The sequence below is a fragment of the Eptesicus fuscus genome, chromosome 13 (genome assembly GCF_027574615.1).
Source record: "Eptesicus fuscus isolate TK198812 chromosome 13, DD_ASM_mEF_20220401, whole genome shotgun sequence".
Lineage (NCBI taxonomy): Eukaryota > Metazoa > Chordata > Mammalia > Chiroptera > Vespertilionidae > Eptesicus > Eptesicus fuscus.
In genome coordinates this window covers 22,757,470-22,773,302 of record NC_072485.1, presented here as the reverse complement: position 1 = coordinate 22,773,302, position 15,833 = coordinate 22,757,470, and the positions used below count along the sequence as shown (strand labels likewise).

Below are 15,833 nucleotides of genomic sequence, written 5' to 3'. Positions count from 1 at the left end.
GGGATGGGCACCAACACCCCAGCCCTTAGAAGCACCAGCTCTCCTCTTCTCCCTTTCACTGGATTCCCCCTGCCCCCCTCCTCCCCACCCAGGAGTAGTTCAATCCAATGAGCCCTACTTCTAAGGTGTCTTAAAGACAGGACAGGCCCCACGGTGCTCCCTGGTGCTGGTGCTCCGAGGTTCCAGCAGGAAGCTGGCCCAGCAGGCCCTGCTCTCGGCAGGACTCCTAGGCCTCTGCGCCCTGGGTCCCAGCTTTTCCACCTGTGCTGGGCGAGTACCAGACCCCGACTGTGCCTGTGCCCAGGCCTGCAGGGGGCAGGGGGGAGCGCAGAGGGCAGCCCTTGTTATGTCCCTAACATGGTGCCAGGTCCTGGGGGAAGCTGCAGGCACTATCCCTAAGACTGGAGTTACAGCTGAAACATTTCCAAGTCTTGCTACCATATAAGTGGCTGAGTATTTCAAGCCATGTCAGTTCTAAAGCGTGTACTGTTGACACTCCTCCACCGCCCTTGCCCACATTTGTACTAGGTACCCTGCTTCCTGGCCACCTCTCAGTGGACCAGCTTGTCTCAGAACACAGATGCTCTGTTGGCCAGTGGAGCTATGGAGACACCCTTATAGGGACACTGGGAGTATGGATGAGTGGCCTCGAGGTTTTTTTGTTTTGTTTTTGGTGTAGAAATCTAGTCTTGCCGAAGCGGGGCAGATGAATAGTGAGAAGCAGAGTAAGAGCTGGACAAAGAAGGTGCCTTTTAAGTATTCTCAAAATAAACCTCTATTTCACTGAGTTTCCGTTACTGGCTTTCTAATCCCAGGAACCAAGCGAAAGCATCCCTGTCCGCCATACCTATTGCCCAACCCAAGCTCTGAGGGGCTAAGGAAACTCTTAATTCAAAACCAGACCTTTATGATAGGACAGAACAGGCTCTCAAACTTCCAGCAGCCCTGCTCTCGGCTAGTGAAATCCCCATGTGCCTGCCACGCGTACATCTCCTATCATTCATTCCCACCAAACGTCCTTGCAGTTGTTACTATGGTTTCATAGTGAGAAAACTCAGAAGGGCTCAATGACAGAGGCCAACACACCCGGTAAGAGGATGGGCTTTGGGATAAAGGCAGGTCCAGGTTTGAATCTGGCCCTATCCCCTTAAGGATTTATGGCTTTGCTTGTTTTTTCAAGTTTTCTTGCACACTTCAGTTTCCTTAGCTATGAAACAGGGAAAAGAATGCCTACCGTACAGGGAGTGGTGTCGACGAAATGGCTGCAGTTCTAGTCAAGCCCCAAGTGACAGAGCTGGGCGTCACCTCCAGGTCCATGTGGCTTCAGAGCCTGGCTCAGCAGGGCCCTTGAAGGACATGGACAGATTCCTCCCTCAAGGCAACCGAAGAGGTTTGGCAACGAGGAAGCAAGGCGTTTTAGCTAAGGCTGTTTCCTCCATAAATCTGAGCTGAAACGAACATTTATGTGTCCTGGACCAATGACTGGTTATACAACGTTGATTTATATTGTAAAATGTTAGGGAAAGGGAGAAATCATTGAAATCAGCCTTACTCCGATTCTTCCTGAACCCATCAGGCAGAAACAGGAAATCTGAAGTGGATCTTGGAGTATTGGTGTACCCAATCAGACCCATATGGGAAATCTAATAATGGTGCTCACACCTGTAAGCACATTTGCATGTAGTTTTAAGGCATCCATACATGTCCCATCATGTATTAATCTTGATCCAGTCACTCAGCCTGAATTTCATTTTTATCTTTGAATAATCTGGTACTGTCTTCCTATTAAAGTGTTGCTATGAAGAAAACTGCAAATGAATGTAAAAGCACTTTTTAAATAGTAAAATTGGAGATGAAAATGTTTTATTATTAAAGGCTTAAAAAAAAACACTAGTCACCCAGCCAGTGTGTTCAGTGGTTGAGCATCAACCAATGAACCACGTCAGGGTTTGATTCCTGGTCAGGGCACATGCCTGGGTTGCAGACTTGATCCCCAGTAGGGGGCCTGCAGGAGGCAGCTGATCAATGATTCTCTCTCATCATTGATGTTTCTCTCTCTCCCTCCCTTCCTCTAAAAATCAACCAACATATAATTAAAAAAAAAAGTAACAGTATTCACAATTTTGAGTCAATAGCTCAGTTGGGAAATACAGTGCAGGGCATGAGCAAGTCCACCTGGGCTCCATTTCCAGCTCTAGTCCAGACTAGGGCTGCATGCATCCATCCATGCTTCCACTGGGGCAGTGGTCAGCAAACTCATTAGTCAGCAGAGCCAAATATCAACAGTACAACGATTGAAATTTCTTTTGAGAGCCAAATTTGTTAAACTTAAACTTCTTCTAACGCCACTTCTTCAAAGTAGACTCGCCTAGGCTGTGGTATTTTGTGGAAGAGCCACACTCAAGGGGCCAAAGAGCCGCATTTGGCTCTCGAGCCGCAGTTTGCCGACCACAGCACTGGGGAAATGCTGTAGTGGATAAGGTCTTAGAATGGGTCTTTATGTGTATCTGTAAAAGGCTCAATGTTTGGTCCCAAACTTCCTATCAGTGACACCCTTAAAATCACAGCCTGGGTTTATGGAAAACTTCATTTCCTAGCTGAGTAGACATCTATCTCCACTTTCCACGTACACATACTCCCAAGATAACAAATAAGCAAAATCCCATTTCTAAAGGCTTTTAAAAAAGATGTTTTTATTGATTTCAGAGTGAGGAGGGGAGAGGTAAGAATCCTTGATGGGCTGCTTCCTGCACAGCCCCTACTGGGGATAAGAGCCTGCAACCTGGGCATAGGCACTGACTGGGAATTAAACCCTGACCTCCTGGTTCATGGGTCGACAGTCAACCACTGACCCACACCGGCCAGGTTCCAAAAATTTCACGTATCGTTTGATGTTAAAATTTCCCTAGGCTTTGCATCTAAGGTGTGGCTGTGTGCAAACTCTATCTCATTTGACAGAAACATGGCAGCTGAGTATCCAGGAGAAAAGGTGAGTGCCACATGCTTCCTCGGCAAGCTTCAGGAGCTCTTGCCTTGGGCCAGGGAGCCTCTGGGAAAGTAAGATACCCTGTGCCCCCCACACAAATCAGGGTGCTTCCTGGTTGAGGACACATTTCCATTGCATATGGGCCTCGATGGAATCCCTTTAATCTTTCATCATACTTTTCAAAAAAACCACAGGAAGATATCATGAATTAACTGCTCTTAAATCCATGTTAGAGAAATGAGGAGAAAGTTAATGTACAGAAATACAATATACAAAAGAAAATATGCAAAGTTTCATAAGCTGCATACATTTCAACAAAAAAGTTGGAGGACATGATTTTGGTTACTTAGATCATTAAAAACATTAAGCAGATTACCTTTCGAAGAATACCTGACTGGAAACATACAGAGACTGGAAACTGGTTTAAACCAATTACCAAGTCCTTATCAAATAAGGTATCAATCAAGGAAAAGATATTTTGGAACTTAAAATTAGAAAAGCCTATTCACAATTTAAATGAGGGGGAAAGGAAAACAACAACAACAAACTAGCCAAAGTGAAGTCAGAATGATCATTTACAGAGTCTTTAATTAAGCACATAAAACTGTACTATTTAATATATTTCTCCATGAACTTTTTGTGAAATTCAGATCGCAGCGTATCATTAACAAATCTTTTGTCTTTCTTCTGGTCATCCACACCTTTTGCACAGTTCTTGAAAACAACATCATCATCCCACCTGAAGAAAAAGAAAATAAAATGTTCTTATAATGCTTGTATCAGGAGATACACTGTGTGAATTGCAAAGCTTAGTCATTACACAGAAAGATGTTCCGCACGTATACTGAGGCAGCAATTACATATGCCCCAAAGAAGACAGAATGTGATCTTGCTCTATCACAGCAAAAGGGCAATTCCTATTAGAACATATAAAACATTCTTCTCACTTCACCAGTACCAGATGCTTTGACTAACTCAGAAAGCAGAAATATATAAACTTTAACTGCATAAATATCAAATGTTTTCAGTTCTAAAGCAAAGAGGCAATACCTGGTACCACCCTGATTAGTACAAGATAACTCTAGACGGTAACTGACCAATTTACTGTAGTTCAGATTATTTGGTTCTAAGCATTTTATCTACTCTTTCATCAGTTAGCATTTAGTAATCATCCACTGTAGTATTTATATTTCAGGACAACAAAAGGAGAAGTACTGGCATATAACAATAACGCTCATATATTGGCACATATCTGCATTAACCATGAAGAAACAGAAGCTGAAGAGCTTAGAGCAGGACTGTGGTTGGATTCTTCTGGTTGGGTTTCATAATGCACAAACATAAAAAGAACACCCATGGGTGGGCTACAAAATAATGTTTTATAGAAAACCAAGAATGTAATTTCAAAATGTCATCTAGCCCATAAAACAAAAACCCACTCTGTAATATATATACTCTAACAAATACATATAAAATGGAAGCCCATGTAATGTGTTTGTATGCACAAGTTGCATGCCAGAAGACACTGCACATGGAAAATAAGCAAAGAGCATGGCATCTGTGGAAAGTGTCAGTAAACTCATCATGGTGCAGGACACAGGTGAGTGAAAAGCTGAGCAGAGCTGGGTCAACTGTAACCTGCATGTTAAGACTGTTCCAGATGCCACACAATTCCATCTGGATCCAAACAAGGCAGTAGAACAAAGTAGAGTTTAACATCAATATACCTGATGTAGTTTTTCCTCTATCCACCCTCCCAACTCACTCCCAAAAGGCTTTTAGCCTCCTTCTCAACATCAACCTGCTCTTCCATGTTGCTAAATCTGATGGCCACTTTCCAGCACTCATTTTACTTGACCTGTCCTCATTACTAGACCTATCACTCTCCTCTTTTAGAAAGAAAGCCTTGTCTGTTTGGCTTCCAAGGCACCCACCAATCTCTCTTGCTTCGCCTCCTTCCTCACTCCTTCTTAGCCTGTTTTTTTCCTCCCCCATTTAATCAATATTTACTGGGCACCTAGTATGTACTGGGCACCCAGTACGTTCCAGGTATTGACAGTTAACCACCTATCTACTCTCTAAACATTATCCTGGGCTCAGTCCTCTGACTTCTCCCTCTAGCTGTGCTCATCCTGTAGGTGACCTCATCCAGTCTTTGTGGCTTTAGAAAACTTCTGTAGGATGACAGCTCCCAAATTTATTGTTTCCAGCCTGGATTCACTCCATAACCAGTCATCAAGCTACCTAACTCAACATCTCCACATAGATTTATGTAACATTCTGAACTTGACATCTTGTATCTGTCACCTCCAACTACTTTTATTTACATCTCTATCCTTTAATGTTCAGGCCAAATACCTCGGAGTCTGGCCTCTGCTAAAATGTCAGCTGCCAGGCAATTACTGCCCTTAACCATGCTTTGCCATTGTAAGGAGTCATTTTATTATAAATGAGTTGGGAAGCCATGGGATGGTCTAAAACAGGAGACTGTGATCTTTCATTTTAAAAGGACCACAACACTGCGGTGTTAGGAAAAAACTGGGGGTGGGGAAGGAGAGTATGAGCGCGTAAGCAGACCAGTGAGGGCCCTGCATTACTCCAGATTGGAGGCGGGAGCAGTGGAGCTGGTGAGAAATCAGATAGGTGTGAAAGCTAAGCCTACAGCGTTCCTTGATCACCTTATACAAAATAACAACCAAGCTTCCTCACACTCAGCATTTCTTATAAGCTGTTCTGTTTTATTTGCCTATGTATCACTATCTCAAGTACTATATTCAGTTATTGTTATTGTTTTGCTTCTGTTAAGGGTAGTAGTGATTATTTGCTTAATAATGGTTTTCCTATGTAGCAGATAACTTTCTTTAAAAAATTTTTTTAAATTGATTTTAGAGAGAGGAAGGGGGGATGGCGAGGGAGAGGGAGGGACAGGGAGAATATAAATCATCAGTTTGTCGTTCCACTTTAATTATGCATTCACTGGCTGCTTCTTGTATACGCCCTGATGGAGGATCGACCCACAGCCTTGGCTTACCGGGATGACACTCAAACCAGCTGAGCTGCCTGGCCAGGGCTATGTTCAGTATTTGTTGTTTATAGTCTCTCCCTCTTTAGCCTTCTACTTCACCCCTCCCAACACGCATGCTATACAGAAGAGTAAACACGGTGGGCCTAAAGCTACTATCCTTAGAAAGGTGCCACTTGCAAGATTGGCCCTAAGCTAGCACTTGGAAACTTGGGACTCCAAGAACCTTCTATCACTGTGCCCAGACTCTCTGTACAAACAATGTGGTTTATGTGGAACACCTGTTTCCCTTCTGGGAGTCTGAATTTTGGCATGTGCTAGGCAGAGGTTACCTCTATGACTAGACCCCATAAAACCCTTGGGCATGGAGTCTCTAAAGGGCTTCCCTGGGCAGAACCATTGCACAGATGTTACTCCATTTTCGTTGCCAGGGGAAAGGATGTGCTGTGTGTGGCCCCTCATGGAAGAGACAGAGCATAAGGAAGCGTGCACCTGGATTCCTTTTATTCCTTTCCCCCTTATGATCTGGCTGTGACTTTACTACGTTTGTCATGAAAACAACTACTATAAGCTGAGTCCCGAGTCCTAGTGAGTCTCCGAATGTGAAGGGTGGACTTGGGACCCTTGACACATATAGCTAAAACGTAAACTTCATAGGGTGAAAGGCTCAGTGCACTGCTCCGTCTCTAATGCTTACAACAGTAGCTGGTACACAGCTGGTTCCTGTAATTATCTATGGAAAATATATTATTTCCTTTCATTCTCCTTCTTCCATTATTCCAAAATCGGACACAGAAGGTTATCAGTGAAAAGTGTGATTTTAAAAGCTTTATACAGTTTGCTATAAAACCCACATGTGTGTATGTACTTTCAACTGATTACTGTGTATAGTACCTTCTTTTAACTTTGAAGTTGGCCTGAGGCTGGGATGGGCCAGTGAGATTAAGGAGAGGGTTTCCACTCAGAATGTTTTCCATACGAATCCTTTCTTCTTCAGCTTTTTGTTCTTGTTCCTGTCAACGACAGGGGAAGATTCGTATTTACTTATAGTAACTTCAGGGTCAATCTTTTATACAACTCATATATTAAGACTGTTAGGGATAAGAATTAAAGTAGTGTTGTTTTTTGTTTGTTTTCAAGACATACCAGAAAGTTTCCCTTTTCAAAATAAAATAATTTGATATTTTTATTATGTTTCATGCATGCCATCATTCATTACTGTCTTCTGACTCTAAAACTCTTTAGATGCATACTTAAATCTTTCTTTTTTGAAGTAATCACAAAATTGCTTATTTTAAGAGAGTAGACCAATAAACATTCTAATAATTCAAGTATACTAGCCTGGCTGGTAGGGCTCAGTGACTGAGTGTTGACCCATGAATTAGGAGGTCACCGTTTGATTCCTGGTCAGGGAACATGCCCCGGTTTTAGGCTCCATTCCCAGTTAGGGGGCTTGCAGGAGTAGCCAATAAATGATTCTTTCTCATCATTGATGTTTCTATCTCTCTCTCTCCCTTCCTCTCTAAAATTAAAAATATATTTTAAAATGTATGTATATTTTAAATATATATATATATATATATATATATATACATATACTAAACATAAAAGACATTTAGCAAAGCTATTACCTCAATTTTTAAAAGGCTATACATAACTGAATGTAAATATTTTATTTTGAATTACTAACAATGTAAACATGAATTTCTAAAATTGTTGACAAGTTTATTAACCAAAAAGTATCTCCTAAAATAAGGCAAACTATCAAAATTATATTGTAACATGTATTTCTACCAATTTACCTGAAGCTTATAATTTTTGTCCTATGACTTGTTACTTTCTATTTTTATACCTCTCATACCTTACCAGTTACAAGCTTATCTTTCTTCACTTTTATTTTAGCATGAACTTCTTTAAATTCAAATCCCCCTCAGTTTCATTCATAGAATTAGGAAGATAAAATGTCTAAAAATCCATAACCGTAACTTCTAGACCTACCTGATTCCATATCTTAACCCAAAGATAAATCCCACTTTGCTGTGTATTGGGGTGATAAATTAATAACTTCATCGGGCATGGAAAAAAAAGACTTTCTGGAAGTCTATTTAAAAAATAAAACTATGTTGCCCTGGCCGGTTTGCTCAGTGGTTAAAACGTCATTGGCTTGTGGTCCAGGGTTCGATTCCTGGTCAAGGGCATGTACTGGGTTTTAGACTCAATCTCTGGCCCCCGTTGGGGCACGTGCAGGAGGCAACCAATCAATGTGTTTCTCTCCCATCTCTGTTTCTCTCTCTCTCGCCCTCTCTCTCCCTCCCTCCCTCCTTCCCCCCAGCTTTGTACTCTCTCTAAAAAAACAATGGAAAAAAATATCCTCAGGTGAGAATAACAACAGCAAAATAATAATAATAAATAAATAAAATAAACTTATGTTAAACCACCTGGAAAAATAACCTAATTTTCAGTACAGGTTAATGATACTTCATTTTTTAAAAAATTAAATTTATTGGGGTGATATGGGTTAGCAGAATTATACAGGCTTCAGGTGCACAATTCTACAACACATCATCTCTACACTGAATTGTGTGTTCACCACCCCAAGTCAAGTCTGTCCATCACCATTTATCTCCCCTATACCCTCTCCCTCTCCACAATCACACTTGTCCATGTCCATGATCTTTTTCTCTTTTTTGCTCAATCCTTCTAACGCCCCTCCTCATCCTGTCCCCCCAACATCCAACTGTGAACACTGGATTTCATTTTCTTATAAGGTCAAGTAACTGGAAGGTGATAAAATGCAATTTTCAGGGGGAAAAAATAATTTAGGCCATTGCTCAGACCTTTAACAAAGTCAGGAACATCCACCATATATTAAGAACAGACAGCTTTCTAAAACTATGTATTTATTTTTTAACAAATTATATTAATGCTGAAATTTAAGACATTACTCTGAGATGCTAGAAAAATAGGAGCTAAAGTATACAATGTATCCAAACCTATAACAATGTGTAGGATGTAATAAGGTCCTGGCCATTCTATGTTTGGAATATATTTCCTTTAGAGTTATTGGCTGGTTGCTACACACAGCCCTGGAAAAAAAAGATGCTAACTCTTTCCATATTCAAGTACCAGGCACACTATGGGGATCAAATCCAAACCACCCTGTTTTATAAATAAAAAATTATTTGAACAGTCACATTATTAATTTATGTCCTGTCTATGGTTGCTTGTGCTACAACAGGCAGAGCTGAACAGTCGTGACAGGGGCTATGTAGCCCACAAGCCTAAAGTAGTTATAATCTGGCCCTTTATAGAACGCTTTCCAACCCTTGACATGGGCAGACTGGTCTGAAATGTTCTTTTAGGACACACAAAAAGCAACCACTAGAAAGCCAGGGCAACAGGGAACTAAAACACAGTCAACTCCAAGAAACACCAACACATTTTTGTACAGAGACCAGATGAACCTCACAAAGTTACAAGATCTTCTGAAATGTTTATCTTCCTTAAATGTTAACCAATGTATTTAAATTGCTCATCTCTCTATGTATTCAGAACAATTGCCCTCTAGTGGTGTACAAGTGATTTTAGAAATGTTCTTAAATTCTTTGATTTCTAGAATTAGAAAAATTATAAGCTATTATAGAAGTTACGCTATCCTGTGCCAAACTCTGATAATAGTAAAATATTTTTCTTCTTCCAATCTGAATTCACGCAGTCCTCAAAGCCTATCCCAAATTTGATCTCTTTTCTGATGACCCTCTGATAACACATGAACTCTACAACCTCCCTAGATTCCAAGCATTAACCTACACCAGTCTTTTCTCTAAATCTTCTTCCTCTTTTTTTAAACAGAACAATTTTTGGCTCATATGAAATCTTACACAGATGCCATAAAACAGCTGCTCTGTTCTGGTTGAAAGGGCAGACAGCTATCTCTACTTGGACATCTCATAATGTATCAAAAATATCCAATTCAACATGTTCCGAACAGAACTCATCATCTCTTTTCTCTCCACCTCCCTTCTGTATCACCTTTCGTTTCTCTCTGCCCATCCTTCTGTATTCCCTGTTCGTGTATGGCACCATCTAATCTACCCAGAAAATGCGATCATCTTTACTGCCACATATGATCAGTAAATTTATTTGGTCAATTCTACCTCCTTGATAGCTCCTATCAGCATCTGTTTACTTCTTTCAATTTCAACTCCTATTAAACACGATTATCATAACTGCATGTGAGGATTATTGGAATAGCTTCTTCCATACTTCTGCCAGAGTAATCTTTCTAAAATGCATAATCTCACCAATTTCCTGTTGAAACTGACCAGCTGCTCCTATTCTTCAAAACAGTGTCCAAATTCCTTTAGCATTGGTTTACAATGCTTTTTTTAAAAATTGATTTCAGAGAGGAAGGGAGAGGAAGAGATAGAAACATCAAAGATGAGAGAAAATTATTGATCAGCTGCTTCCTGCATGCACCCCACAGGGGATCGAGCCCACAAGCCAGGCATGTGCCCTGACCAGGAATCTAACCATGACCTCCTGGTTCATAGATCGAAGTTCAACCACTGAGTCACGCTGCTGGGCTCTCTAATGCTTTTTGGCCTGTTCTTGCCTCCAATTTCATCTCTTATTTTTATTACTATGTGTCTTATTTAATTCTTACAACTGTCTTTGAGTTAGATATTCTTTCCTCCTTTTGTGTAAATTGAGAGACTGTGGAGACTCTGAGAAGTTAGGTAAAATGCCCTAAATTATATAAAATCTATTGACAGACTGCTTCAACAAGTGCCTTGAAAGAAGGCTAAGGCAGGAGACAGGGGAGACAAGGGGAGAAAAGACGATGACATCATTATATTCATGAGTTCTTTGTAGGCCATGACTAAATCATTTTTTATTCTTCTGACACTTAATAGACATTAACTAAATGTCTGTTGAGCAAAGAAACAAGTGGATTAAGAGCAAGATGAGTATTATATTATTAAGCATGCCTGAACTATTTGGAAAGAATTTTCCTACATTACCAAGTGACTTAAAATGCCATAAAAATTTATCAGATTTATAGATCTACAGGTGATATATCTAGACATGCCAAGAAGAATTTCCAATATAAGATTTTACTTGAATTTAAAAATATTTCTACTTTAGTTTATGAAAGAAGATGTATTTAACACTTTCATTTTACCTTCCTGGCTTGCTCTTCAGCTCTTTCTTTTTTAATTTTTTCTAGTTCTGCAAGAAGAGCTGCAGTATCATCGTCATCACTCTCCTCTTCAAAATCTTCATCTTCATCTTCCTCCTAAAAAAGAATGTGATGGCCCATTGAAGAGAAAATTCACATTACTATTTTTTTCCTCCATAAAAATTGCCAGGTCTTTGGAGCAGGATTAATTTTCCCAGTGGGAGAGATAGATACACCTAGATATTATTAAAATCAACAACTAAACAAAAAATAAAACCCACAAAAAAGCTTATGAAAACTCACTAAAATGTCAACCCCTGTTATGTTTTAGAGATTGTAACAACAAATAGTATAATAAAATACCTTTCAAATTGACATGGTCAAAGGGAATTTAGACATAAAAATATTTCTAAAACTAGGAAAAAAACAACAACACTTTACACTGATATACACAGCACATATATACATAGTGTATCACCCTAAGAATCAAAATAGTTTTATACAGCCTAAAACTTGTACCTATTAGGATAATCCAAAGTACTAAAAGGGCAGTAACTTTTCAGAAGAAACCAATTTCAAATGAATAATCATTAGTCTCACTGAGTTCCCTATAGTTAATTAACTGAATTATTTAATTCAATCTGTCCACTCTAGAATTGCTGATTTATGTGCTTAATCAGATGCTACTCATGAAAGATTACTCAGATTTCACTGTAAGTAGAAAACTGCAAATTAACTGTGGGTCCCATTGAATTTCCATGTCACTAAAGCACTAATCCTTAAGATCTCCCACTTAGCTCACTTCCCTCCCTCAGCACAGAGGGCGCCAGTAAGTGCACTGCACTCTGGAGGGGCATCAGTGGTATCTGATATGGAAAGGCTCGAGTTCAACTTTAGGGGCTGCTATTGACAGAGCGAGTGCCCAGTCTGAAGAGTGCCCTCTGGAGATTGATAACATGGCAGCCCAAACTCTATGGGTAAATATAGGGAAATTATTTTTTTAGGGAAGCATATTCTTTAATAAACCACTTCCCTCTATGGTTCTCCAGAGATAAAGTTTGATTAACCTGCAATACTTTGTTTTAAAATCAACTATAAAGTTTAGCATTTGTATAACAGTTAAGTAAAAATAAGTACAGGGCACTTGTTAAAGCTGAAAGAATAAAAAAAAATTCAGAAAACATGATATAAATTACTACAGAGATGAAAGGAGGAAACAACATACATCTGTTAGAGGATCATCTGCATCGAGGTTGGCAGCAGGAATCTGGTCTAGCCGAGGCTTCTTTGACACTGAAGAGGAGGTTGTATGTTCTGGGAAAGACAAACAACACTTAGCTCACTGAAACAAAGACTACATTTCTTGTAACATTTTAGGGACCTGTGGGTACAAATAACTTAGATTATGTGTATCATGACACAGGGATCAAAACCACAGTGCCTGGCAAATAAGCCCTTGGTAATAAATATTTGAAAAAATTAATGAAAGCATTGATTTTAATATGGGAACTGTAGCCTCTCTCAGGAAATTGAGAGAATAGTTTACATAAGCTGGAAACATATGCTCCTAGATGCCTTTCCAACGAAAAATGGGAGAACTTCATAGGCAGAAACCATGGGGCCTCAAAAAGTCTGGCTCTTATAAACATTTTGATCTAAACTGAAACAATGGCTGCTAAATATCCCCAGGTCATCTTATTCCTTCTATAGAACCATAAGAAGATAGAACTCCTAGAGTCAACTTTATTATCACCTCTAATCTAATCAAATCTGATCATATCATTTAATAGTGTTGCAACTCACACCAATATTTAAAAGCAAACAAACACAGCCCTAACCGATTTGGTTCAGTGGATAGAGCATCAGCCTGTGGACTGAAAGGTCCCAGGTTCGATTCCGGTCAAGGGCATGTACCTTAGTTGCGGGCACATCCCCAGTAGGAGGTGTGCAGGAGGCAGCTGATCGATGTTTCTCTCTCATTGATGTTTCTGATTCTCTATCCCTCTCCCTTCCTCTCTGTAAAAAATCAATAAAATATATTTTAAAAAATAAAAATAAAAGCAAATAAACACAAATAGTAGCCTACTCCAAATACCAAGCGAAAGAAAAAGTATTGTTAACAATCTTATGAAACATATGTGTTGGTACCTCGAGTTGGACGATCTCTATTCTTTTCTCTTGCAGCAACTCTCTCTCTCTCTTCTAATTCTCTTCTGAAGTCACGGTTCCGAACCTCTTCAGGGGCATCCTGAGTGGTCTGTCTAAAGTAGAAACAAACCAGGGCAAAAATGTTTCTAAAAAATATATGGCTGTAGCAATGGAAGATAACTCACAAAAAGCATCTCTGTCCTTGAGTCCCTCCAGCACAAAAGAAGGAATTGGATGAGATATTACCCTAACCTGAGGGTTACTTATAGGTATCCACATGGTATTTGCAATATTTCAAGAATCCCAAAATGAATCACATATATTCTCATAATAAGGCTAGAGATCCATTAAAATGTCTTTATTTTTTGTTAGCAGGTCAACTCAGGGAACATTACAATAACACTTTTTTTCTCATATTGATTAGTACTGAGAGTGTATTGTCTCTCTGAAGTAATGTTATTATTTTTCCATCTACCTATGGATATTCTTGGTTAACAGGAATTTCTGCTTAAGAAATACCTGGTAGCTTTTTACAATCATAGCATAATTTTAATGTTAGATATTCTATTACAATCTACTTATATAAAAATAGATGACTTAAGTGATATAACCCAAACATATTACTATCTCATGACCATGCCACTTAACAGTCTTGCTTTGTGAACAAGAATAAAATGAAAGTCTTCATTACCTATATTTTATCTTTGTGTGAGAGGGTAGGTCTCTACTTGAATACTGCTTTGAGAGTTGGCTCAAATCACCTTCTCCTTTTCCTCTCCCGCCTCTCGCAGGTTCGAAAGTTGGCCGAGCTGCTGTTGTCATCTTTTATGCTTTGAAGAAAAATAATACCAAGTTTATTTCCCAAATGGCAAATTCTCATTTCTTAAAGTATTAATATCCATCCTTGTGAAATAATTTCCGTAACTCATTCTCCAAAACTTACTTAAATAACCTCGACACCAAAGTTCTCAAGAAAACAAATAATGAGGCTCAGTGTATACAAAGATTAAGGCTAGGTAACTCCTATTTAGTACAAAAAGTTGTCATGAAGATCTGAGTTTGTGTTCCTGTTCTTCTGCCTCTGTGGCCTTGGGCAAGTCACTTAGCTTAAGTTTCTGTCATCTGTGGAATGAGGATATTCTTCATAGAATTATTATGAGATCTGAGCGGCAAAGCCCTTGTAAAATACAGTATTGCCATGACTGAGTTTTAAAAGTTCTCAACTCCACCAGAGTCCCTATGGCTCGCATCTTATCTAAACCTCACACAACAGAAAATAGGCTAGACACTACAAAAGGAATATTTAAAACTCACCAAAAAGATAATTTAATCACTTCGTGTCCTGGATAAAGTGTGCTAAGCCTCAGTAACAGTTACCGAGCCCTAGCCGTTTTGGCTCAGTGATAGAGAGCCGGCCTGCGGACCAAAGGGTCGCGGTTCGATTCCAACCAAGGAAGGTGCCTCGGATGCAGGTTCCTCCCCGGCCTGGGCCCTGGTCAGGGCTCCTACTGGAGGCAACAAATCGATGTGTTTCTCTCATATCAATATTTCTCCCTGTCTTGCCCTTACTCTCCCACTCTCTCTAAAAACAATGGAAAAAAATGTCCTTGCATGAGGATTAAATAACAAAAGCAAACACTGACAGTTACCTGGGCAAAATTCTCCAGCCTTTTGTTGATCCAACTTTTTCTGACAGCAGCCAATACAGTACAAGTCAGATCTTTTGTAAGTTATAATTTAAGGAATGCTCGAAAGACAGGAACCTCACCCCCAAAGGATGCTGATAAAATCCGGGACCCGGCCTTATGCTACTTTTGGTTATGAACAGCCAAAATAACATTAAAATAACATAATACAAGTGGCTACTAAGAACCCGTTAAGCGTCGGAAAAGCAAGTGTGCGGGGGATGTAGGAGGAACCGGTACGTCTCTAGATTTTCAAAAAAGGGAAAGGAATGTACGTATCCAGAGGGGGAGAAACTGTTTCCGGCCGCCGAGGGCGCCGCCGTCTCCCACTCGCCCCTGAATGACGATTCCCGTCTCCCGGGAGTTCACCTTCGAGATGTCAGCAGGAACTCGCTGACTTCGCCTCGCCGACTGGGCAAGGGCTGGGGAGGCCCGGACCCCGCAGACCGCCGTCTGCAGTGCTGCCTTCGCGCTGCGCTCTCCGCGGCGCCCGGGACCCAAGAAGCGCCCGCCGCTCTGGGGCCTCCACCCACGCAGGGTCCTCCGCCCGCGATTCCGATCCCAACCGCCCTTTCCCGCCGCACTCGGATAAGAAAGACAACCCGCTACCGTCCCGCCAAGGACCTACCTTGGCCGAGGTCCCTCCGATTCTGCAGCCTCTGGAGATCACACAGACATTTTCATCGGCTCTTGGGCTCCCAGAATCCTCTGCATCCGGGGTCACAGCCCAAGACCCGGAAGTGAACTCCAAGCCCTTTGGCCGCGCTTCAGGGCGGAGGAAGCGACCAATCCGCAGGGGCCGAGGGGGAA

At 40.6% G+C, this 15,833-nt stretch overlaps 1 protein-coding gene across 2 annotated transcripts; it reads right to left on the bottom strand.

Moving 5' to 3' along the window:
- Positions 1 to 3,554: 3,554 nt before the first annotated feature.
- CWC15 (CWC15 spliceosome associated protein homolog) lies at positions 3,555 to 15,763 on the bottom strand. Of its 2 annotated transcripts, none has more exons than XM_008149182.3 (7): positions 15,652 to 15,763; positions 14,030 to 14,168; positions 13,339 to 13,451; positions 12,416 to 12,504; positions 11,194 to 11,307; positions 6,903 to 7,021; positions 3,555 to 3,725 (listed from the first exon to the last, which is right to left on the bottom strand). In XM_008149182.3, exons 2-7 carry the CDS (start codon positions 14,158 to 14,160, stop codon positions 3,596 to 3,598), a joined length of 696 nt encoding a protein of 231 aa, XP_008147404.1. In that variant the 5' UTR covers positions 14,161 to 14,168; positions 15,652 to 15,763; the 3' UTR covers positions 3,555 to 3,595. The 2 variants fall into 2 exon arrangements, with proteins under 2 accessions (XP_008147404.1, XP_028012791.1); XM_028156990.2 differs by lacking the exon at positions 15,652 to 15,763 and adding an exon at positions 15,393 to 15,608.
- Between the last annotated feature and the right edge of the window lie 70 nt (positions 15,764 to 15,833).

Excerpts from the sequence above, each read along its gene's own strand:
- CWC15 (XM_008149182.3), bottom strand. The coding sequence starts at position 14,160 with ATGACAACAGCAGCTCGGCCAACTTTCGAACCTGCGAGAGGCGGGAGA. Across the intron at positions 12,505-13,338 it reads TAGAGATCGTCCAACTCGAG|AACATACAACCTCCTCTTCA; the intron begins GTACCAACACAT and ends TGTCTTTCCCAG. Across the intron at positions 7,022-11,193 it reads CTGAAGAGCAAGCCAGGAAG|GAACAAGAACAAAAAGCTGA; the intron begins GTAAAATGAAAG and ends TGTCGTTGACAG.